General features: G+C 36.7%; 1 protein-coding gene across 1 annotated transcript in view; it reads right to left on the reverse strand.

Annotated features, from left to right (window-relative positions):
• Positions 1–869: 869 nt before the first annotated feature.
• Positions 870–25,693, reverse strand: part of LOC107035636 (HIV Tat-specific factor 1 homolog) — a 68,484-nt gene continuing 43,660 nt past the window's right edge. The window contains exons 3-6 of the mRNA XM_015253151.1: positions 10,291–10,457; positions 2,765–2,951; positions 1,233–1,369; positions 870–1,083 (exon numbers count right to left, since the gene is read on the reverse strand). Coding sequence (XP_015108637.1) covers positions 978–1,083; positions 1,233–1,369; positions 2,765–2,951; positions 10,291–10,457 — 597 coding nt within the window. The 3' untranslated portion in view covers positions 870–977. The remainder of the gene's footprint in view (positions 1,084–1,232; positions 1,370–2,764; positions 2,952–10,290; positions 10,458–25,693) is intronic.

A 25,693-nucleotide genomic window follows, 5' to 3' on the forward strand; every position in this document is an offset into this window, starting at 1 on the left:
AACACTGAATAGTGCCCCAAGAAATGTAGCATCATTGACACGAAAGAAACCCGATATCCGCTAAAAACCTCTCCAGCTTGTCATCTGTTCCCGAAACCATGGGTGTTGTCAAAGCAAATTAACCCTAGATAGAATCAGGTAACTTTCGCACGGTATCTACACTGTATAAGTCCGAGCCAATGTGCCTTTCGCGAGGGCCGACAGTCGAAAAAACAGAAGCCACAACTGGGGTTGAATCACGTTTTTTGACAGTCCAGGCAACAGTAGCCCTTCTGCTTCACTGTATGTTCGAGTCCCACGAACCTCGCGGCAAACGGCCACAAGGATCGTCAGGAATGTCGAAATAGCAAATTAGAAGATTCCACGGAGGACTGAACCAATCTTTTCACTCTCCTCTTACTTGCGGACATCGGCGCGCTCTAAATCGTCAACCACTCGGTGATTCTGTGCGAAACTGCTTTTTAATACTGCAACAACTATTATTCTTGTCTTTGATGTTGTTGAGGGTTCACATAGTTTCATCACTGTTTCTTTATATTAGAAAAATTCGAATCAATTTCTGGCAATAGGAAATCAAGCCAAGAAATTAAGATGAGGAATTAACTCCTAACGCAACTCGGATTCCACTTGCAATGATAAATCTTGAGCCGTCAAATACAATTTGATTTCTTCGATTGAAATTTTGCTCGTTACCTTGTTTTCGGAGAATTGAATAACTATGCATTTTGTCAGGAGATATATCAAACATCCCAGGAGCTGAAAAATAATTAGATATGTCGGGTATTAAGATGAGAATCAAAAGACATGAATAACTGCTGAATAATCAACATAAAGAATGCACCATTGACATCCAAATTTCGATTGAAAGAATTTATTGTTTCTGCATTGTAATGAGAGGTAGAATTCTGCCTAGATCTTCTTATCACCTTGATCATCGCTTAGAATCTATGATAATTGATACTCTATTTCCACTGTCTTCACGCCTCAGCTTTAGCTGCCGCCTCTTTCTTTTCCTCCTCTTGCTCCAAAAATTTATCCCACTTGTCGAGCCTTGCCTCAATTTCTGCATCTGTCTCAGCGATCCTTGAAAACAAAACTATTGTTACTAACCTGCTCCATCGACTGCAGATAAAAATAATTTTATCTTCAGAGTTGCTCAAGGGATAAATGCAATTCATCAAGCAGTGATTAGTTATCGACTATCGATAAGGAAGTATCTGATTGTATCTCACTTGTATTTAGTCTTGCCATCCCATATTTCCGCGGTAATTTTTCTCTGTCCAAACCACCGACCATTCAACAACTGTATGCAAGCCTGCGCTTCACTTGGCTCTCGAAATGTTATCTGGGCAACACCTTCAGGATGTCTCTGCAATCAAAATAACAATGAAGACGATGAAACAATACAACGAAGAAACAATAAAATAATGATGATGTCAACTTATGATGATGCAAATTTGCAATTGAGCAATCACGAGGAGAGTGAGATCTTCAAATTGTTCATTGTTAGCAGGAGCAATTTTTGTTTATTGTTCAGCATTAATGTTATGGATCTAGCACGGACAACGAACTTTTTTTGACGATTCAGCCTCGAACTATTCAGTCCCGAAACAAGAGGCTTCACTGAAAACATTTCAGAGAAGACGACAAAAAAAACAAGTGTCTGTTTTTTTGGCGAGATGCAAATAAATCAGCCGAGAGGGGTGACCTAACCCCATAAATTCGTCCCGACACCACACCCAGTCGTGTTGCGCCTCAACCGTGAATCTCTTCAATGTCAAAGTAAATTCCCACTTGGATTTTTATCCATTCCTTTTAACCGCCTTGTTTTACTTTCTCATCGCCCCTGAAGAGAGGAAAAATAGCGTCCCGTGGACTCGTTTAAATTTTACTCTCACTTCTGTGACTCATTAAAGCGCTGAGCTATTTTTTTTATTTTCTCGTGAGGACGCCGAGAACACAAGTTGATCATCCGCACAGTTTTAATTAAAAGAATAGAAAAATTTGCATAGAAATTGTGAGACGAAACGCAGTGAGTTGACTACTAAACAAGACGCCAAATACATGTGGGCTTGATGGTGCCAATTTCTCAACGACCCAGTGCATAAGGAGTAATTTAAGCATGACGCGTGACTCCCTGAATAAGTTTTTTTACGAGCGGAGACTTTTTTTTGTAATAACAAACTTGTTCCCCGTTTGAATTACAAATTCTCTTATTTATTCTAGATGAGTGTTGCAGGATGACAAACGTTCCTTCAAATTTTTTTCACATTTCACATTTCGTTGAAGACGAAGGAAGGTGTCCCAAGGATGGCGAGAAGGATTATGTGGGTTAAACGTGTCATAAGGGTCAAACGGAAGGGACAAGCTAAAAACTTGACCCTCATGAGTGTTCTGCTCGTCCCTCCTGTTTAACCCTCATGAGTTCTCCACTCATCTCTTCCGTTTGACCCTCAAGGCCGTTCCGCTCGTCCCTCCCGCTTGACCCTTACGATTGTTTCACTTATCAAAAATCAAAGCAAATCAATAAGAGAATATACGGAACTCTACGCTTCATTCAAAGGAAACGAGAGATAGAGGAGACCAAAATCCTTCATCCGGCAACACTGTTCCAGATTCCCCATCCCTAGCTCATTAAATCCAAATAATACTCAGCTGTTTCTCTCCGTTTTTATGGCTGAATATTCTGGGAATAATCAAGACGACTAAGCCCATACACCAACAGAATTACGATAATGAAAATAAACCTGTAACGATAACTCACATCGTAAACCGTGACCTTTCTCACATCACCGCACTTGCTGCATTCAGAACGTATGTCCTGCTGATACTCAAGAAGAAGTGCAACATCCTTATCAAAGTCCTCGGGAGTGAACAAGTTCTTTATGATGACAACACGCTCACACTTCATTGGCTCACCGGGAAAACGATCCGGTCTCCAGTCGAACAACCTGTAAATAAAATCATGATCATCATGATGGCATGTTGGTACGATTAATGTCATACAAACAAGTTTCCACTAGCTCACACATGGCTTTAGGATGATATCACAAAACACTAAGTACCTATAAATTATACTAGTCATATTTTCTTGCGCATCTGAGCATTTATTCATCGCGATGTGAGGGAACAACATCTTTTTATTCGTTGAGAACAATGGGATAAAAAAAATCATGATAAACAGTGGCTTGTCTTCTGGGCGGAAGAAATATAACATGAAAAATTGCCGTGTTAGCATTGTTGTGGAGAGTCATAACAGGAGAACCAAGGAATTGATTTATTTCAACTGACCTAGGTGGAGTGGGGCAAAATGGACCGGTTTTAGTAGTGATTATTTGCAGAAAAAATTGACTTTTTTCCGGGTATTTTCGTAGGATTATTCAATCGATAGTTTAGCATAATGTGAACGACCCTCGGACGATTAAACCGGATCATTTTGATGCGATCGAGACGTCAGTTTATAGACTGTTGACTCAACAGTCTCCATCATGGATCATGAATGATGATGGATATCCAGGGGATTGGTCGTAAATGCTCGTAATGGGTAACGGGGTAATTTTATAATCAATCATTACAACGTTGAGTATCTGAGACGCCTAGATAAGTGAATATGAACGGAAATACCCGCAGTTTTGGACCCAACCGCATCATTTAGTGAACGCTGTTTTATTCAGCAGTAAAACTAGAATGACCGTGATGAAGTCATGCGTCTGGGAAGCTCCGTGGGGGAGTTATGATGTTCTCTCTCAACCGCCGATTGTTGTATTTCTGTTTATGGAAAAATCTGCAGAATTGCATAATTCTACTGATTAACTTTTTCTGTTGAGACATTTTCTGCAGGAATTCTTCAACGTGAATTTTTCAAGTTTTTTAAACTCTATTTTTCCTCTACTTTTAGTTTTATTTAAAGGAGGAACGCGGACTTTTCATTTTCAGCAAATGCCGTCGAAATTCGTTGGGGTAATCGACTAATGAATATGGAGAACAAACAGGAAATTGAAATGCATCCGAATCCATGATGGCGCACATAGGGGTAATCGAGACCGAGCAATATCCGGATTTCTATATTTTTTTGGGGAGAAAAAACAGACCAGATGATGCGGATATCGATTTCAGACACCTCTGAACACATTAATTTCACGTGAAAAACTAAGCGTACAAAAATACGAACTGAACCGCAATTTTTTTCCGTATAAAAATAAAAAGTAAAATGAAATTCTGTATAGTTCTAGCTGAAACATATCAACTCATAGCTAGTCTAAAGATCCACCTTCAATCATCATCGAAAATTGAAAATTCATACAGATCAGGGTTGAAGGGCCAAAGGATGATAAAAAAAATCGTGTGTATTGACATTTCCCCCTAATTTCAGAGAATGCCTCCCCTACCGACCTCTCAACCAAATAAATAGCTTTTCCATAGTATAGTATTTTTCAATACGCCAACATCATCAATTTCCACCCGTAAGGCAAATCTCCCGACATACAGTCTCCCGTTTGAAGAACAGTATTCCCCAGAATCAGAATGGAAAATGCAACGAGGTCATGCCGTTTTCTCTACCGCCAACTGTGCTGAATGCCCGCAGCGACTGATGAATAATCAAACCAAATCATGGAAGTAAAAACAATCTACACTGAAATTTCTCTGTACCAGATTCATCCCAGCTTGATTATACCAGACTAAGTGACACGTATAATCTCCAATTACTTTTAACTAATAACTGCATTCCTCAGCGATTTCTCTGGAAACGCATTCGCAGATAATCAGGGACAAAAATAGATTTGGGATTTCCGTCTGGAAGAATGAGCGAGTATGAGGTTGGAGGGAAAATTTTCAAACTGAGTGGCGAACCACTGGCAGCGTAATGCAATAATCCAGCGGTAAAGTGTGATTAATAGCACCTGCGGTAGGTACGAAATTTCACCTTCCTGCGACCTGAGTAAAAGCTTTCTCGATCCCCGTTGCCAATCCAAATTGATGATAAAGTGCTTCTTGGTACGTATACGGAGATGACAAATATGAATTATTGATGCTGTCTTTTTACTGGAAAAGTGGGGCCCTCCAGGCGTCTTTATTTAAGACACTGCGCACGGAAATGTGTCTTATCGTCTGAATTCGTCGAAACAAGAAGTTTTTTCTGCCTAAAAACAAGACGCTTCGATAGACAAAACATCCCGACAATGTAAAAAATCTGACCCTTGCTCCTGGGTGAAAATGTTTTATTTCGAGATTTCTGGTGCCTCCGAGGGTTTCATTAGCATCAGAATCGTCAGTAAATACAGAATCAACCTTCACTTGGTGAAAAAATTCGATTTTGGCGAAAGTCGACTTTCCCCCGGCAAAAATCCAAGATCTGAGACTTTGGCCCCGGGTGAAAAAAAAAAATTTCGCCACGGCGGGCGGAAAGGACACACATATTTCTTCCGCGAAGCGGGATAGTTGGGATCCCGCTTCGCGAGAGAAAAATCTGCCTTTCCGCCTACGCCCTGACGAAAAATAACGTTCTCACCACGGGAGGTAAAATACAGGACCTTTAGCCACGTGCTTACCACCCGAGCCTTCGGCTCGGGTGGTAATTCTGTGGTGGGCACGACTGCTTTATTTTCCCTCCCTTGGTGGAAAATATACTATTTTCACTCCTACATTTCTGAACCCCATGAGGGTTTTATTGGCATTAGAGGGGCCAATAATTAAGGAATCAACATTCACTTGGCAAAAAAATACGATTTTGGTGAAATTCGACTTCCATGCTGGAAAACGGAAAATCTGACCCTTTGAAAATTTGAAAAAAAAAACTTTTTCCGTTTTCACTTTCTCCACATACTTTCGAGAGTTCTGAATAGCCCGTCGCTTAAATAGTTAGAATCAACCCGGCTAAAAAAATCGATTTCGGCGAAAGTCGACTTTCCCCCGGGAAAACGGAAAATCTGACCCTTTGAAAATCTGAAAAAAAAAACTTTTTCAGTTTTCACTTTTTCCACATACTTTTGAGAGTTCTGAATAGCCCGTCGCTTAAATAGTTGGAATCAACGTTCATCCGGCTAAAAAATTCGATTTTGGCGGAAGTCCACTTTTCCCCGAGAAAAATCCAAGATCTGACACTTTGGCCCCGAGTGAAAATTCAAATTTTTTATTTCGACAGATCTGGCACCGCCAGATAATCTTTAGTACCCAAAAATTGCGGCTGGTGGTGACGCGCGTGTTGTTATGCGCAGATGACCATAACAAGAAACTCCCAAGGGAGTTCGGGCTAGATTGTAGCCCCGGCAGATAACTACATAATGGGCGTTCAAACGTGCAGGTGTGACAAAATAGTATATTTCGTCATTAGGCCGAAAAAAACTTTTCTGGCGAATATGACGTTTGCAGCACGAGCCGAAGGCGAGGGCTACAATAATATTCGTCAGAAAAATTTTTTTTGGCGGTATGACGAACAATATTTCTTGTCATGACGGCCGTAGGCAGAGAAACGCTGCCTTACGGCCGGAATGACAAAAAATATATTCTGCAACCCTCTCTCCTCGTTAGCTACAAATTTCAACCCTCCGCATACAAGCATTCTCCTGCATCCCCTCGTGAAATCTCGATGTCTCAGTAGTATGGAGGACTTCTCAGGGCTGAAAAGAACTGAGGATTCGAAAGGTCTCCGGAAAAGCCCGTCGCAGAACTGATTAGGACTTACCAGGTCAATCTAGGCTTGGAGAGATCTTAAATAACCTGTGTACGTCCAAGCAGAACCATATCCTCGACTCGGGCAGCAATTTTAATTAAAAATGAGACAGAGGAAAAAATTGAGAAATTCTTTCCTTCGTCTCATTCCTAATTGAGATTGCTGTTATGACCGTTAATGGCTGACGAAGCGGAAGTTTTTTGAATATGAATGGGAACGATTGGAATAATTCTGGTGTAAGAAATGAATGAAGATTTGGAAAAAAAATGAGCCATCATAAGTTGGAAACAAAAGATCCACGAGTAAGGCACCTACAATATCTAGAATGCGTGTCCAATGTCTCAACTTGAGTACAAAAGAGGACAAAAGTGTCATTCCAGACGCTAGTTTCTCCAGTATTGGCGAATCAATGCCTACCACCAGTATTTTTAACCTCAACCATAACGGAACATGACAAACAAGTGAAGATAAGTAATTAGACGGGTGCAGTCGACTGGGTAAATAAATTGGGAGGCGTGTGCATACCACGCGAGGCTCGTTTGCATGCACTCTCTTCCTTGTGGTCGGGCACGAACGGACCCACCAGTGTTTCTGACCGTGGACGCGCAAGGGTCCACGCGAAACTGAACAGCTCAAGGTACAACATGCCTCTTATTTCAAGAACGATGAGACGAGAGGAAAAAAAGATGGGAGCTGATGGCGGCTTGGAGATCCTCGAGTATAATGTGCACAGCTGCTTTTACCGAGCACCGCCAAGCAGTCTGGCCAAGAGCTATCCTCTTGATGATTACGGCTCTCCTCGTCATCATGCGAAGAGATTTCCATACCCGAGAACCCACCGGGAATACTAAAATTACATCGTCAATCTTCATTTCCAGAAGCTCGTCAGCTTGTCAACGGGGGTCAACATCAAAGTTCCCGAAATGTTTTGAAAATTCAGTAGCTGTTGAAAGCTACGATTCAATTCTCAGCGCAAGAAGCAAAATAAGTGGGGAATTGACACAACATAGTCAATATATTTTTGCTAATGAATTAGCAATTTAAATTCGAATAAAATTTCTGTGACGATGTATTTTAAATTGAGGTAAATGAGTCATTGTCCCAACGGTGGGGGCCAACATTAAAATTTTTTACCTTTCGCTGAATATTGGTTTTAAAATAAAATTTACCACCGACAGATGATGCAATCAATCTCATAATCGAACTTGATCTAGATGGCATTAGGAAGAATATTGTCAATCACGATTGGATTCATTTAAACAATTATTTCTTCAGTTATCGCACACACACACGTGCGGACATCTTTTAAAAATGCCATATTTGAACTCTTGAGACCGAAATTAATTAGCATGACACATTAAATTGGAAATTTCAGATTTGATGAATACAATACTTCCATTCGGAGGCAAATGGAAAAAAATATCGTGACTTTTATGCTTGGACTGGTACATTCTGACCTTTTTACTCCGGCACCGGTTATATTCTGTCATTAATTTTATGATCTTTCTTCAGACCCTTATTCTCTAATCCTAATCTTCTGGCCATTAACCTTAATTTTTTGTCTTCATTTTCTTTTCCCGGAGCCCGACTCGAGGATTTGGTTCTGATTGGACGTACACAGGTCTTTCAAGATCTCTCCAGACCTAGATGGACCTGGTAAGTCCTAATCAGTTCTGCGACGTACTTTTCCAGAGACCTTTCGAATCCTCAGTTCTTTTCGGTCCTGAGAAGTCCTCCTCGATGCTACCGAGAACGCGCGATTTTACGAGCGGATGAAGGGGAAGGCATGTATGCGGAGGGTTGAAATTTCCAGCCAACGAGGAGACAGGGTTGCAGAATATATTTTAGCCACCCTCATCTCCCCGTTTGCAGGCGGTGTTTAAATAAAAAATAGTGAACGTTGATTCTGTATTTATTGACCCCCTGATGCCAATGAAACCCTCGGAGGTGACAGAAAAGGGGAAAAAAAATTTTTCATTTTCACGTGGGTCAAGGGTGAAAGTCGATTTTCGCCAAAATTGAATTTTTTCGCCAAGTGAAAGTTGATTCTGTATTTTCTAACAATTCTGATGCCAATGAAACCCCCGAAGGCGCGACAAAAGTCGAAATAAAATTTTGTTTTCACCCCGAGCCAAAGAGTCAGATTTTCCGTTTTTCCAGAGAAAAAGTCGATTTTCTGAACGTTGATTTCAACTATTTAAGCGCCGGGCTTGTCAGAACTGTCAAAAGTATGTGGAAAAAGTGAAAACTGAGAAACCGTTTTTTTTGGCCCCAGCCAAAGGGTCAGATTTTCGGGTTTTCCCAGAAGGAAAGTCGATTTTCGCCAAAATTGAACTTTTTAGCCGGGTGAACGTTGATTCCAACTATTTAAGCGACGGGCTATTCAGAACTCTCAAAAGTATGTGAAAAAAGTGTAAACTGAAAAAAAAATGTTTTCACCGGGGGCCACAGGGTCAGATTTTCGGTTTTTACTTGGAACAATGGTCAGATGTGTTAACACTTTCATTTTTTATTTGGATAATACATGCAAGCGTAGGGACAAGAGTGGCTAGAATAGATTCTGCAACCTTCTCCCCTTGTTGGGTAAAAATGTCAAGCCTCGACATACATGCATCTCCTCTCCACCCTCTCGTGAAATGTCGATTTTCGAGATTAAAAAAAAAACAATAATTGTTTTTTTTTATTTCAATAACGCATGATTAAACAGGGATATGAACGCAGATTTAATATAGGCCCATAGAATTACGGGGACCGGCAAGGATTTGGAAAGTCTGAATACAAGTCCTGCTTACACCTAACAAGTGCTGAAATGGGACATAACCAGAGGTAGAAAGATCTCGGAAGCACTTGGAGAGGCACTTGAAGAGGCTTCCCAAGACCTATCCAGTTTTGAACGGAAAGACCTAAGTAGAACTTGTCAGGTCCAATTATTCAACTCGGGAGTTATCTAAGATATGATAAACATGAGAAAATTGACAATTATAACGCAAAGAATATTTTGTGAGGTTGAAGAATCTAAAAAATACCAGATTTTTTTAGCAATTAAATTCACGCGACTCATTGATCCATCATAATCACAAAAATGTCATTTTCTCTCTCTATATAATAATTTTGTAAATTAAGACAATGTAAAAATTTTCAGGGTTTACGAGGCTCAAAATAAGGGTCACGAGGGTCATATGAGGTCTTGTGATGGTCATACGAGAATCATATGTGGTTATCTGAGGGTCATATGGGGGTTAAATGAGGGTCATCTCCTATATAATTCACCAAACATACCCAAGGAGATTGGGGGGAGCGAGCGAAGCGAGCGAAGGGACGAGGCCCCCTAGGGTTGACGAGCGAAGCGAGCAAGGGTCTAAGCCCCCTAATATCGATATGATTTCCTATTGCAAGAAGTTGATTTGGATGTTTAATACACAGAGAGATAACTTTAATGTAATCCTGAACTGAATGCAATAGAAAGCCCCATCAAAACAATAGCTATGCTTCACTTTTTATAATCACCTTTCTCAATTTTAGATTAATACTAGATTAATTTCAATAATGCTGAATAGGATCAGCTAAATCGACATCTAACTCAAGTAAACATCATGTCTTCTAGAAATTTTGATACTCACTTCTCTTGAATTTTCTTCTGCCTGTCTTTGTCCTTCTTCTTGCGTTTGGGTTTCAACGTTGGATCGTACTGTCCCTTCATCTGAAATTTGGCTCGTTGGACGGCAATCGTTTTCCCCCGCATCTGAGAACCATCGAGGACCTTCAGCGCCAAATCAACGGACTCGACCTGGAACAGACAGAATGATTATTAGTCAAGGTTAAGGGATAGAAGTGAGGGAGCATTTAATCGCCCCCTCGAAATCTCTCTCGCTCTCTCTGTCTCTCCAATTTCAACCACTTTTTTTCCGTCATCCTCCGACGAACTCATTCGCACTTGGCCTGGTGCGTCGAGAATAGGTGCCGGGCACTTGGCGACAAAAGTAATTAACGCGTCCTGACTAACAGAAAAAAAAATGCGCTCAATGGTCCGCGCTTCCCTCAGCCTATTGTCTCCGACACGTTTCATTATTCACGGTGGGTACATTTTCGCTTCTCTCCTGTAGTTACGAACAATCGAATTCTTCAAACTGATGAAATTTTTTCCCCATTTTTTGGATCAGGCACGACAGTTTGCGTCAATCATCGACGATTCATCTGAGGGAAAAATTTTGTGGAGAAACGTTGCAATAGGTAATTCTGCTTGATGTCTATTGAATTTTTATTGAAAATTTGATCAACTTTTTGCCGATTCTATTGAAGAATTTCTCTTTACGCGCGTTCAGTCGATAAAAAATGCGCGAAAAAAATATTTTATAGAAAAATCTGTAGAATTTCAGGTTTTTATGGAGCTTTTTCTATTGAAATATTTTATATAGGAGGTCCTCAATATGAATTTTGAAAAAAATTGAACCGAAAAACTTGGATGATGTGAGCGGGAAAATTTCTATAGAAAATTTTTCAATAGAAAAAGTTACAGAAAAAATTTTCAATTTCCATTTTTAATTATTATTTTTTCTAAAATAAGAAAATGTTGAAATTCAAACAAAATTTAAACAATGGGAAAAATAGGAATTGAAAAATTTTCAATTTCCATTATTAATTTTCATTTTTTCTATAAAATATTTTCCATTAAAATTTTTTTCTAAAAAAACGCACAGATGAACTACAGATTTTCCGAATAAAATCGACGAAAAACCAATAGAAAGTTTAATAGAAATCCAATAGAATTTTCTAGCGACTTCGTTATGCTGTTCTATGAATTTTTTTGCGCGCGGAGAGATGCGTTACAGGTTTGCTTGCATTTCTACAATTTGAAATGAATGATTGCCGATGCGAATTTTCTCGGAATACAGCGCGTTGGCATGCCAACATAGACCACTCTACATCGCCCGCGAAACCATAAGAAATATCTCCAGTATTAACTGTTCCTACAACTGTGTCCCGCATGTGTCGTTTCGCTGGATAAACTTGCGCCTCGGTGAGATAAGCGTCAAAGTTTAAGGAAGCCTTGAAAATTCACATTTGTGTTCCCATTGAATTCACAAGAAAGCCAGTGTACTCGAGTTTTATGCGCATGCAGAATGGGAACGTGTACAGAGTGACGAATGACTAAATATGTATACTGTCAGTGGCGCCGGCTACGTGACGCAATTGTGATGGTTCTTCCCGCTGTACCGCAATGCATTCATTACTTTTCATTACTTTTCACCGGCACAACGAGGCTTTATGGCCCTCTAAGTCAACTTCGTTAAATGACGGAGAGAATAGAAATTTATTTGAGAAGATTAAACTGCAAATTTATCATGGGAAAGGCATTAATCAGCTGTGACTTTTTAGGTTACAACTGGGGGGGTCTCGCCCCCTGCTTGCTCCGGTCGCTAACACCCAGCGACTCGTTGCAAAAATTCAATAGCTAAAGCTGTGACTATTCTCTGCGCCAGAAACGAAAGAGGAAACAATCAATCGATGCAAAATATCTTGACATTTATATTGCGACTTTTATGGTTGGGAAGACGAGAGATAAAATGTTTTGCGTTTCAGGAATATGTCATGGGTTTTGAGTAATGTATTATCAATTTTTGAATAATTATTGGTGATATTTGTTGATGAGAATTAGTGATGTCATCCTGAGTATAAAAACTTGCTGCCTTTCTCTTATCTTTCTATTCTAAATCATTTACTGACCCTTAAATTTTGACGCTCAGTTGTCTCTGATCTCTTTACCCTTATTCGTGCATATGTATTCTAATTCTTATCTTAATGTCTCATCAGTTTTTCAAAAATCTCTTTTCACAATAAACTTGGCCAAATTAAAGAATATTGGACAGAATTCAGTAGCGAAGTGGTCAAACGGTTTAAGTCGATTTTGGCTATTGGCCAGATTTCCATTAATATCTCGAAATCTAAGGGAGACAGCAAAATTTTTTTCATAACGTTTTTAGTAGCACTCAATTCGCTCTACAAAAAAGGTTATAATAAAAATTTCGGTATCTCCCTTAAATCCGGAAATATTTTTGACAAACTCAACTGAAGACCAAATTGACTTAAACCGTTTGACCACTTCGCTACTGAATTATCAAGCGATAATTTAAAAAAAGTAATCTTGGACATTTTTCATCCACAAAATAAGTGTTTATGGCCCTCTGAGGCACCTCCATTCAATCCCAAAGACAACGTAAATTCATTTCCAAAGATTAACCGATGAATTTATCATCCCCAAGTTATACCCGGGTATGAGCCCGAACTGCACTTTTCCCCTCTAGTGCGAAAAACTCCTGAATTTATCGGACTTGTTCGGCTTTTGTGAGGCTCCGTGTCGGTTAAAAGCCCACGCTCTGCCACTTTTTCCCGAGGAAACAACGGCGTATCGGAAGGAACAAGAGCTGCGGGAGGGGGGGGGGCGGGAGGGGAAAATGGTGAGAAAAATTGAGACTCATATGGAGAACTGAATGAACCCACGCGCGCCAGACGGCACACCCTCGCTCAAGGATGTGCAACGTCTCGGATTTTTCGCATGAAAAACCCGATTCTCGCCGCTGTGGACTTTTGTTTTCTCAGGCTAGTGGTGGGTACACAGCCGATGTGCGCCCACGCGCCTCGAGAAATGGATTTTATCGGCGTTTCGGATATCAGAGTAAGTGGGGATATGCAAAGAGATGGGGTATTGAGCATGGTTTAGGTGAACAGAGTCAGACGGTTACTGTTGATTCTAATCGGTTATCAGAGAAGGCGATACACAATGACAGAAAAAAATTTAAATTTCATGCACAGCCGAGTGGTATTATTTTCAGGAGAATGACATTGAATGTAATTTCAGTGGTAAAAATTTTCGTCTGAACTTTCCGTGCCAAATGCTGGAATTTTTTATCGTGTTCAAGTTTCACTGAAATTTCAGAAAATCTTGTCATTGAAAAATCAAGGATTTCATTGATTTTCTGTTTAGATTATTGGGAAATCAACAGAAAACTTGATTTTACAGTTAATTTATTTTGTGAAAATTTTGTTTGCCTTTTCCTTTTTTTCCTTAAATCCGATTCAATGCCATTCTCATGAGATTTATTATGATATCTTCCATGAAATTGCAAAAATGTTCTAACAGTAGAGAGGGAAAAATAATGTAATGTTGAATTTCACTGAAAATTCAATAAAATTCCAAATTTTTCCTCAAAGTATTTGAATTTTCAATGCAAACTTGAATATTCAGGGCCAAATTACACTGAATTATTAATTCAGTGAAAATTCTAGGTTATTTTTACCGCAATGTTACTGATTTCTATTAATTTTCAGGGAATAATTAAATTGATATTTACAATTCTCACTGATTTTTCCATCAAATTATGAATTTTTAATTACGAAAATTGCTTGACATTTTAGTGGAATTTAAATGTGATAAAAATATAAAAATGTCGAATAAATAAATAAACACTCCAACATTCAAGCCATTCTCAATTTCCAGGTCTATATGATCCCAGAAAATATTGAAAATTGGCGAACATCCCTCAAAATTTTTCCTGAATTTTTAATCCATTGATGAAAATTCAATTGCATTTTACGATCAATTTTCACAATTGACCTATCAATAACCGCTTAACATAAAGGACCCAACTTTCTAGAATTTTTAAGAACAATGAGACATTTCACGAACGATTTAATTAATAAAAATGTTTTCAATATAATTAAACCCTTTGTTTTTCATCTTAACAAGTTTTATATTATGTATCATATCCGCAACATTTTTTTGTTTTTCATCTTAACAAGTTTTATATTATGTATCATATCCCCAACATTTCTTTGAAAAACGAATAAAAATGAAAAACGAAAATTAAAGAGAAACAACTCAACGAATACTCAAACTACCCTCAAATAAACAGTTTCTCATTGTCATTCTCCGCTTGATCTATACCAAGACAGGATCAGATTCGAGTTGAGCATGATGTCATCCATTAGCATACTTATTTCCCAACTTCACCCATAATTTTAGCGAAAAAGAGAGACTCAGAATCAGTAACGAATCAATTTCCCTCTAACCGTGACTCAATGAATCGCTAAATCAAGTATGAAGCAACGTGGAACTGAGCGTGAATGCGATGAGCTAACTATTGATTCCGCCATGGTGATTGAAAATGCGGGATTATTCTGGAAAAAACACTCCCCATACACTACCACAATAAACCGAGCGGGATTATTTATAACCAGTGCCATAAATGTGTCATTTCTATAACCGTAATACCGCGTAAGAGAACGGTTAGGTCAACATTGAATGGGGGAACAATCTAATTCTCAACTCGCGAGTCTCGGTAACTGTCTATGAACTTGGGAATGTCATGAGAATTTTTATGAGAGGAGTAGTGATATTTTTACTTTATGGAGACGTGTGACGGTCGCTGTGAATTAGACGTAGTTTTCTGTTTGTGTACACAGAAAAGTCTCTAGTTTCCTTGGGAATTTTCTGTTCATGTCGAACAGATTTTCATTCAAGTTCAGGCAACCAAGTTTAATTCAGGATTTTTTGCTTACATCTAGGTCAATTTCTCAAGACAATTCTTAACTTCTTCGTTATTAAAAGTATATCATCTGACAATTTTAGTAAATTGATGGTGAATAAACGTTCAATTAATTCAATTGATGAAAATTAATTAACTGAACTCAACAATAATTAATTAAATAATTGATTATTTAATTGAATTAATTTAATTAATCAAATGAAAATTAATTAATTGAATGAATATTTAATTAATTGTTCAATTAATTAAAAAATGCAAATGTTATTAATTTAAAAACATTTGTCGCTTTGAATTATTAGATTTCATTAAATTTTTTGAGTTGAATTAATTGATGAAGAATTCACGATTAAATAATTACTCATTTATCTTTTCATGTTACATCAGTTAATTATTTTAATGGTCTATAAACTTGGGAGTGTCATGAGAATTTTTACGAAGGGAGTAGTGTTATTTTTTACGTTATAGAGACGTGTGACAATGATTATTTAATTGAATTAATTTAATTAATCAAATGAAAATGAATTAATTGAATTAATATGTAATTAATTGTTCAATTAATTAAAAAATGCAAATGTTATTAATTTAAAAACATTTGTCGCTTTGAATTATTAGATTTCATTAAATTTTTTGAGTTGAATTAATTGATGAAGAATTCACGATCAAATAATTACTCATTTATCTTTTCATGTTACATCAGTTAATTATTTTAATGGTCTATAAACTTGGGAATGTCATGAGAATTTTTACGAAGGGAGTAGTGATATTTTTACTTTATGGAGACGTGTGACAGTCGCTGTGAAAATGACGCAGTTCTGTTTGTGTACGAAGAAAACTCTCTAGTTTCCAAAAGAATTTTTATTTCATTTCGCTCAGATTTTCATTCAAGTTCAGACAATAAAGTCTAATTCGGTATTTTTTGTTTAAATCTAGTTCAATTTATCAATGCAATTCTTAATATCTTCGTTATTCAAAGAATGTCATGTGACAATTTTAGTTAATTAGTGTTGAATAAATGTTCACTTAATTCTGAACATCCCTTATCTCTTTATCCCTTTCGAATGTTATCCGATAAAAACTTCAAATGCTATTAATTTAGAAACATTTATCGCTTCGAATGATTATGATGCACTGAATTTTTGAGTCGAATTAACTGATGAAGAGTTCACAATCAAATAATCACGCAATTATCCTTTCATATTACATCGATTAATTATCTTCTCACCGCTCTGCAAGACCGGAAAATGAACTCTGATTTTCCTACCAACGTAATTACAAAGTGTCCAGCAGGTTAATACGAAATTAGGTTTAAATGGAACCCAAGATTCATAATTACAAATCCTCAAAGGAGAACTGAACGAAAAAAATAACTCTCGAGAGTACTTGGTTCGCCGAGAATTTTCCACTGGTGTTTGAAATCAAAGCGATATGACCATTAACGAGTTGAAGTCGTCAGGGAGATTTTCAAGTGGAAATCCCCACTAATCCCCTGTAATTCCCCACATCAAGGACTTCTTCCTCAAGTCTATTATATATAAAAGAAATTAATGTTTCCTTGATTCTAATAAAAAATATTTTAGAATGAAGGAATCATTCACTTCATACAACTGAAGCTTCTCCATTCCCACAGGTGTCAGTTTATCAATTAAAAAAAATGTTAAAACGAGTCAAAAAAATTAGAGAGAACAGTTTTTCCCGAGTCGAATGCCTGATATTTCTGGCCACACCGTGTTACCTATTGCACGCCTTTCCCCAGTGCGCAAGCCGTTGAAAATAATTACGGTAATCTAAAATCCTCCGGGGATGATCATACGGGTGGTCTGCAGAATTTACAGTGCAGATGATTCATTCCCCGAGCTCACATAACTTAACATCGCATTGCTCGTGCCTAGCGTTCATTCCCAGCTTAGTCTCATCAGATCAAGGCAAACAAAATGGCCCATAATTAAAAAAAAAACGCATATATCATTTATAATCCTTCGAGTCGATGAAAAAATTTATTCTATCTATTGAGACTCTTAGCGCTCAATTGAGTAATTCTTCCTTCTTGAATTTTTGAGAAATTAAGGAAGGTAGCAAAATTTTTCCCATAACCTTTTTAGTAGCACTTAATTCGCTCTACAAAAAAGGTTATTAGGAAAATTTGGCTATCTCCCTTAAATTCGTAAATATTCCTGGAAAATTCAAAAACTAAATTGACTTAAACCGTTTGACCACTTCGCTACTGTTTTTTTCTATATATTGTTTATATTTGTTATTCACAGTATTAGTTTTATTTTTTTTCCCTTCTTTTTTTTATTCATCATAAAGCTCATCAAGTTCAATTCCTCCCATTTTCCTTTTTTCGCGAATAGCTTAAACTGGATTCTTCTTAATTTTTTGACTTGGATACTAGATTTTAAATTCTAAGAAAATACGTAAATTCCCCGGTTTTTTAGAAATTCCTAGAAACACGTGTTATTTTTATTTGAGAAAAATTTCGCAAATTCTTCAGTTTTCTAAAGAATTCTGAGATTTTTTGAATAACTCAAGAAGGAAACTTTTGAACAACTCTTCCCTTATTTTTAAACAATCACGGATATTGATCAGGTCACTTTTAAAAATAAAAAAGAATCGAACATTCAAAATTATTTTGAATTTTATTTTTAAATTTCAAGTTTTTCGAGCTTTAGTTCTAAATATCATCAATTTTCATAATGCATTCATGAAATTTTCCACATTTTAAATTTGAATGAAGAAGCCAAGGCTTCTCCCAAGCAAATCAGGCGACAGAAAATTTTTTTTGCATTCGTTTTGCCCAATAAAACCATAAAATCATATTTTACCGTGAGAACCTCCTAATGTTTAATTTCATATTCTCTCCGCACAATAAACAAGTATGCACAAACGGCCACAGTGAAATGAACAGGTCAAATGAAACTGGAGCAGGCTCACGCCCGCGTTATTTGTAAATTTTCGAATGTACCCACGACTTCCCTGAAACGTGTGTCGAACGATAATAAACAAAAATTTATTTACGTCCACCACCTCTGTCTATTAACGATTGAGGGACGAGGATAGATCGCGAAACCTAAATTGAATGAATGAGGAACGGATGATGAAAAGAGTGAAAGAACTTTTAGTCTACACATCGACGTCAAATATTTATGACAATAAACAGGCGCCAGTGGCGGGTTTGGTCACTGGAAGCCCATATCGCCGTCAAACGATTTCGGATGGATCGTTAACCCATAAAGAATCCGGCATCGAGTATAAATCTGCCTCTCGCCCTGACTTCTGATCCTGAAAATAATTTGCAAATTTACGGACTTCCGGTGAGAATGAAATAACAGGCTGGTATATTTGATGATTATAGGGCGCAGGTACACTGACGAGTAGATTGGCTTGTTGATTTTTCACTGGTGTATAATCAGCCGGAGAAACGAAGACAAATAAGAGGTAAAAACTTATAATGATCAGAAGTTGGAAGGGGAAATGGGAGAAAATATTCTGAAAGTTTCATGGGTTTGCCCAGACCCGCGGGGAAATATCTCGGTTTAATGATGTTGAAATTACGCTAATGCTAATAAGTGTATCGCAACGGGAATGGAGTTTGCACTAATGGAGTTGATTAAAATATCAGATGTCGCGTGATAACCAGTTGCCAGTGGTCTAATTGATTTATGGTCATGGGGTATTAGGGATTGTGTATTAGATTTTCATCAGCATATACGGGGAATATTACGGGGGAGTGGTGAGGATTTATTTATTGATCTTTGAGGGACAATGAATTTCCATTCTCACATTTTAACATCGCATTTTTTACGGTAAACGATGGCATTTTTTCCAATTTTCACGACGTCACACCGCGATTTTTTTTACGATTTGAACATCGTATTTTGTAGGCTTGCGAATTCTGTCTTGAGTTGCGAATTAGGATAAATTACGTATAAATTGTTTGTTATAAATTGTAGTATAAATTGTTAAACTGTCGGTGTTTTCGATCTCGGGAATCCCCTTCCCCCACTCTTCTACTCCTCGTGAATTTTTTTATTAATAAATTAAATTTTATATTAGAGATTGTGTTTTAGATTTTCATCAGTAGATAGAGGGGAAATTCCAAGGGAGTAGTGAGAATTTATTGATTTTTGTGGGACAATGGATTTCGATTCGTTTCAACATCGCAATTTTGACTGTAATCGACGGCATAAAATGGAATCATAAAAAAATAATATTTGCGAATGTAAAAACCACTCTATGTCGCAATAATTTTTACGATCAAACGACGATAAATTTCCAAATCCATATGAATGTTTACGATGTTACATCGCGATTTTTTTCACGATTTGAACATGGAATTTTATAGCCTTGCAGTCCCATATCTTGAGTTGCGAATTACAATCAATTCAATAAAAATTACCAGAAAAAAATGTAAAAATTACGGTTCGAGACGTGAAATTGTACGAATCACCACGTAAATTCTACGATTTGTTCCGTAAAAATTAACCACCCGTCTGATGACTCACCGATGTGGGGAGAACAAGTCGTTTCGTAATTTTTCCCCAACGATTGATAAATTTTACGAAACAGAACGTAGAAACAACTCACCAGCTTCATAAAAATTGTTGAACGTTCAAGAATTTTTTATTTTGGAGGCATAATAAGTCGGCTAGTTTCTGTAAGATTTTACTTCTTCGGGAAAAATTACGTGACAATTTCTTACTTTGTTCGGTGATGAACCTGAGAATTCACTGAACGTTTCAGATTTCTTCTCTTCCATTCCTATAAAAATTGCCGGAAAACGATTCCCTATTGCGGATTACGTGAATTGCTCCGTAATTTTTACTGAATATTTCTCTCCGTGTACTCATCAATTTTTTCGTTAATAAAAATATACAGCATTTGCATTAAAAAAACTCATTCAAAGTGAACAAAAACGCAAACAGAAAATGAAGTTCACGTTTCAATAAACCCATTTACTTTACCCGAATAAAAATTATTCAATCCGAAGAAAGAATTTCTCCGCGCGGCGGATTTAATGGCGAATCGAATGTTTGACTCATCGGTTCAGAGTTCACTTTAAAAAAATAAATAAAAGCTCGGTGTGTCTAAACGTGAACGACTCCGTTATTTCTGGCAGCCTGAGCATACGGGAGATGATCACCGGGATTTCAATGGGCGGGAATATTCCGATAAAAAGATTGTTTTAATAGCAGCGGACTCCGGTGGCTGCTGCGGGTTCTCTGATCAATTTTGCTGATATAATATGCAACTTTTTATCGTCTCTAATGGACGGCCACCCATGGTATTCTCTATTCTCGGGTCGATTCGGTGCAGCGTAAAGCACAGCTGCACGCCGCGTGGGACAGCCTGATTTCAGAGAGATAAGGATGAAAGTCAACGTGGGAAATTCCTTTTAGCACTTAATATGAGGATTTTTCAGTGATTTTTAAGTGGGTGTCTTCTGAAATTGCGGAGATGTTAATGAGAGGGGGAATCCAATTCTTTCCGAGAGTTGGAATTTACGTTTCTGGAATTAATATTTTCACTTGAGTGTCGTTTAATTTTCTGAGTAATTCTAAAAGCCGAATAAAATCTGGGGCTATTCGAATTTAGTGGATTCATGTCTCGGAGAATTTAAAAAAAATCGTAATGTTATAAAAGGGACATAGATCAGCATCAATCATTACTTTTAGTAATATTATGAGAAGTTGGACCTTATAGTAATTTAGATTTATTTATCGTAATTGAAATTTGAAAATTTAAATTGATGGTTATTTTTCAAAATCAAAAAAATTGTGAGTAATATTAACAATTGACTTATTCCAAATTTAACTGTAATTCAGAAGATCGATTATGCCGATGTCTGAAAAGGGAAATTGATTTTTTTTGCGAGAGTTGGAATTCATATTTCTTTCGATGAGAATTAATATTCTCATCTAAATGTCGTAAACTTCCGAGTTAATTATGAAATATTAGAATTCAGGAATGTATTTAAAAAATGTGGAATATCGTCTCTTGTGTTTTATGAATTACAATTGTTAAACTGAAGAAGAAAGAGAATTATTCAAAACTGGAAAATTGCCAATGAAAAAAATATAATTCCGATGTTAACTCTCTGAATTCAACGAAGAGGAAATTTACTGCATTTGATATTCAATACAGAATATGGAATAAAGCGAATAAAATCTGGACTCATTTGAATTTAATGGAGTCATATCTCGGAGAGAATTTTAAAAAATTCGTAATGCTATAAAATAAAGAGAATTTAATTAATTGCGAAAATTGGAATTCATATTTCCGAGATTAATTTTTCTAATTAAATATCCCAAACTCCCACGTAATTCTTAAAAATTCAATATAAAAAAAAATGAAATACATTTTTAAATTCAATCAAAAACAGAATGGCCTATTACTGGGAAAGCGAAATCACAAAATGATTCGCATATTAATCCTCTGGATTGAACGGGCGGGAAATTGAATGCATTCGATATTCCATGCAGCATTGAATGAAATCTGAACTGACTTGGATTTAATGGATTCATGTACTAACGAGAATCTAAAAAATTCGTAATGTTATGGATCATAGAGATAGATAACCCATACATGATGGGGGCAAGGATGTATCTTGGTACTTTGGCGTTGAACAAATTCACTAAAATATCTACACCGCTGCAGTCCGGGAAAATTGCGCAATGACGGAAATGCACATCTGGTAAAATGTAAAATATCAGCGACGATGCGAGGACGAATAAGGCAGAGTCTGTTCTGGTCTACATACAAGGAAACAAACATGTAGTTTTCCTGATAATTGGGACATAAATTAAGTCATGCATGTTGCCTTCGTCTCCTTGAATCTCGTTTGAAATTTCTCTATTCATTTCAGCAATATTTTTGTTGAAAATTAATGTTTCTACATTTTTTAAATATAAGTGTTTTAATTGAATGGAAAAAATAGTTGATTCATTAATTTTTTTGTTTGATTTCGGAACAAAATAAAAGATGAATTTGATCCTGGGATGAAAATACAGTAGAATAATGATGAAATACGAATATTTTGACCACGAAATTCCATGAAATTTCAAAGTACGTCGGAAATTTCAGTCAAAAATGTTCATTCAATCGTCAAATTTGTCAATTAAATCTCGTGAGAATTTTTTTTCTTAAATCATGAATTTTCAGTGTCATTCAAATTATATTTGGTACAGAATTATAATTTTTTTAAATATTCGTTGTTTATAAATAAATAATTTCATGCCTTATTTTTTAGGCTTGAAATAGATTTCTGGCAAAATTCGGAATATGAATAAATTTTTTACGATTGCGAACAGATGATTTTCTGGGTGGAAAATAGATTGTTTATAAATTATTCATCAAAAATGCTGGTAATTTTCAAAAATTACAATTTTTTAATTATTTCATCAGACTTCCTCCAAAATTAAACTTCATGTTTTCAGATTTTTTAAATCTTTTCTAACAGTTCAGTATCGAGATTTAAATTCACACCTGCAAAATTTAACTATTAAAATCATTGTAAAAGTCCGATAACTTAGGGTCCAAAAAATAGCCAAAGTACACTTGGATATCCCTAAAAATGTGCAGTCAGTAATGCCATCGTCACAAAAATCGTATTACACCCTCAACACACACCTTACAACTGCTCCATGTTAATTACCGCAATTGCAAAACTCGTTAAACATGCTAAATCATATTAATTGCCCGCACAGGTGTTGGCGTACAGTTGAAATGAATATATTTCCGCTGCTCATTCGATCAATCACCGTGTCTCGGCAGTATGCTAACGCATTTCGAACTTTAACACATGTAAAATTAATTCATTAATCACCGACGGTTGCATAATCGCCCGCTAAAGTAACTCATCCCCGCGGTATCAATCATCTCCATCAGTGACATAATTCACTTCATTAGCATGGACGATATCCACTGATGCCCAAAAAATATCACCGAATAGAGCGAGGTTTATCTCTCGTTGGAGGCAATCTAATGATGCTGATCCACCCTCAAATTCATGGCAAATTACTAACTCCTTTTTCGCACAGAAAAGATGACGCTTAAATTGAGAACCTTTTTTTAATAATTTTATTCAAATTATTTTCATAAAATAATCGGGATTTTACAGCTCTAAATTTCATTCTTTGTTTTGAAGGCTTGACGAACATCTTCGAGAGACGAAAAAAAATTGGAGAATCGGTTTAAAGAAATAACAAAAAACTAAATAAAATAATTGGAAGATTACAATTTTTTGGCGTTAGAAACTTTTAGTATTCGTTTTCGTAAAAAAATTGTTCGATTCAGTGAAAAAAAGGGATTGCAAAAACGTGAGCTATTTTCATTATTCATTTCTTAATTTATGAGGAAAATATTCAAAATAAGTTTTTTTTCCAATAATAGAACTATTTTCCATTTTTTAAATTAAAAGAATCAATTCATAAAATAATTTAACAACATTGATTACATAATGGAGAAATATTGAAAAATATCTCCATTATGAGAGATTTAAAAAAAATTAGGAAATCAGCTTTTCGAAAAAAAATGATAAAATTATCGAAAGATTCAAATTTTTTGAAATTTTAGAAATTTTCAATACCTGTTTTCGTAAACAAATTGATGAATTCCAAGCAAAAAAAGATTTCCAAAAACTTGAACTATTTTAATTATTTATTCCTTAATTTATAAAGAAAGAATATTGAAAAAAACCTTTTTTTGCAAAAAAAAAATCTAATCTTAATAAATTGAAGAATCCATTTTCAAAATAAAAAATTGTTTCATCTTCGCTATTTTAAAAACTCCTGGGGCAGAATGTATCGTACAATTTCTTCGAAAAATTAATTACATGGAATTGAATTCCAGATGATAACTACAGTTGGACCAGTAGTGGAATGGGACCTCGAAAATCCGTTTGAAGGGCATCTATCATCGTCTCTGTACGTGGCACCAGTCCAAAATGAAATTTCCAATTGACAATGTCGCCCCCATGCCGACTCCTCCTCCCGTAAAAAATCCCTTTTCGTATGAATAAAATGTCCCCGGTGTTTTTGTATTCAACAAGTGTAGCGCACATGTCGCGTTATCACAAATTCCTTTCAAACAGCATTCCATCCCAGCCCACTAAAATTGACAATCCAAATTGCCGCGATCTGTTGTAGAAAACCGCTGGATTACGTGGAATAAATTTCGCTGGGAAAATACAGGTGAATGGTTGAAGCTCAACGCTGTGCAGTTGATTTATGCAATGACTATTTACCCCAAAGTGGTATTTGATTGTACGTTGTTATTTCGTTTATCTCGTATCCATTAATGCGAACAAAATGCTCAGCGCACGGTTGAGTGGAAGAATTAATTTGTGAAATTATAAAATTATGTATCTCAACTGAATTATCTCAGTAATGATTTCATCTTTCCACGTTTTCACATAATAATTTTGAGTGTAGTGAATAATATAAAATGAAATCATGAGAAGATAATGTAAAAATTACTCTGTGTCACAGTAATTTTACGATGTGATATTGCGATTCTCTTCACGATTTCACCATCGGATTTTACACAGTAGCGCCTCCTATATCTTGACTTAAGAAAGATTCTAGATCGTTGTTTCCGATCCCGGGAATCCCCTTCCGCTCCTCCCACTCTTCTACTCATCGCGATTTTTGTTCATCGCATTTAATTCACGCGTTCGGCACATCGCGAATTTTAATTTATTTACAAATTGACGAAATGTACCACATTGCGTCAGAAATCGAGAATGTTTCCATCATTTCATTCTGAGAACTCGTTGCGATTATTTTCCCACAGCGCAGTGACTCGGCTCATCTTCCCCGTAACCCCAGAAAAACAATCCCCATTACTTCCTGCTACTCGATAATTCGAATCATCTGAAAATACAATTCAGACATCCCACTCGAGAAGCGAGATAGATAAGCTAGCACGTGTGCAATCATTAGAGCTTCCCCCCCCCCCGTGGACGAGGTTGCTGTGAAGTTGCTCTATGTCCGAGTGCATCGACCGTATTAATAAGGCGAGAAAAACGTGTTCACATCAGCGATATTGATCTCGTCTGTTTGTAATTGATCCAGGGGGTCACAATCACGATCCACTGGGTCACCAATCTGGCTTCAACCCGAATTTTCGCCACTATTTTTAAAAATACCTCTGGAGTGATTTTTTTTTCGCAGAAATAGATTTGGTTAGAAAAAAAAAAGTGATATCTTCTGTACAAACAAAAAATCTCAGCTCCAGCACTCGCATGCCTATTCTGGTTCGATTTATTTGACCCAAAACAAATAGCTAGATTTTTGGGTCAACTAATTTATGGCCGTGACTATTCGCACCATTGCGTGAATCACTCCCGTACACTCCATACACTCCACGCATGCGTGAAGTTTGTGTGTTTCACGCAGCCGAATTTTCATACTGCTGTGTATTTCACGCAGTTGAAGTTTCATACTACTGTGTGTTTCACGCAGTTGAAGTTTCATACTACTGT

This window comes from Diachasma alloeum, unplaced genomic scaffold (genome assembly GCF_001412515.2).
Source record: "Diachasma alloeum isolate Michigan unplaced genomic scaffold, Dall2.0 Dall_scaffold_00199, whole genome shotgun sequence".
NCBI classification, from domain to species: Eukaryota; Metazoa; Arthropoda; class Insecta; order Hymenoptera; family Braconidae; genus Diachasma; species Diachasma alloeum.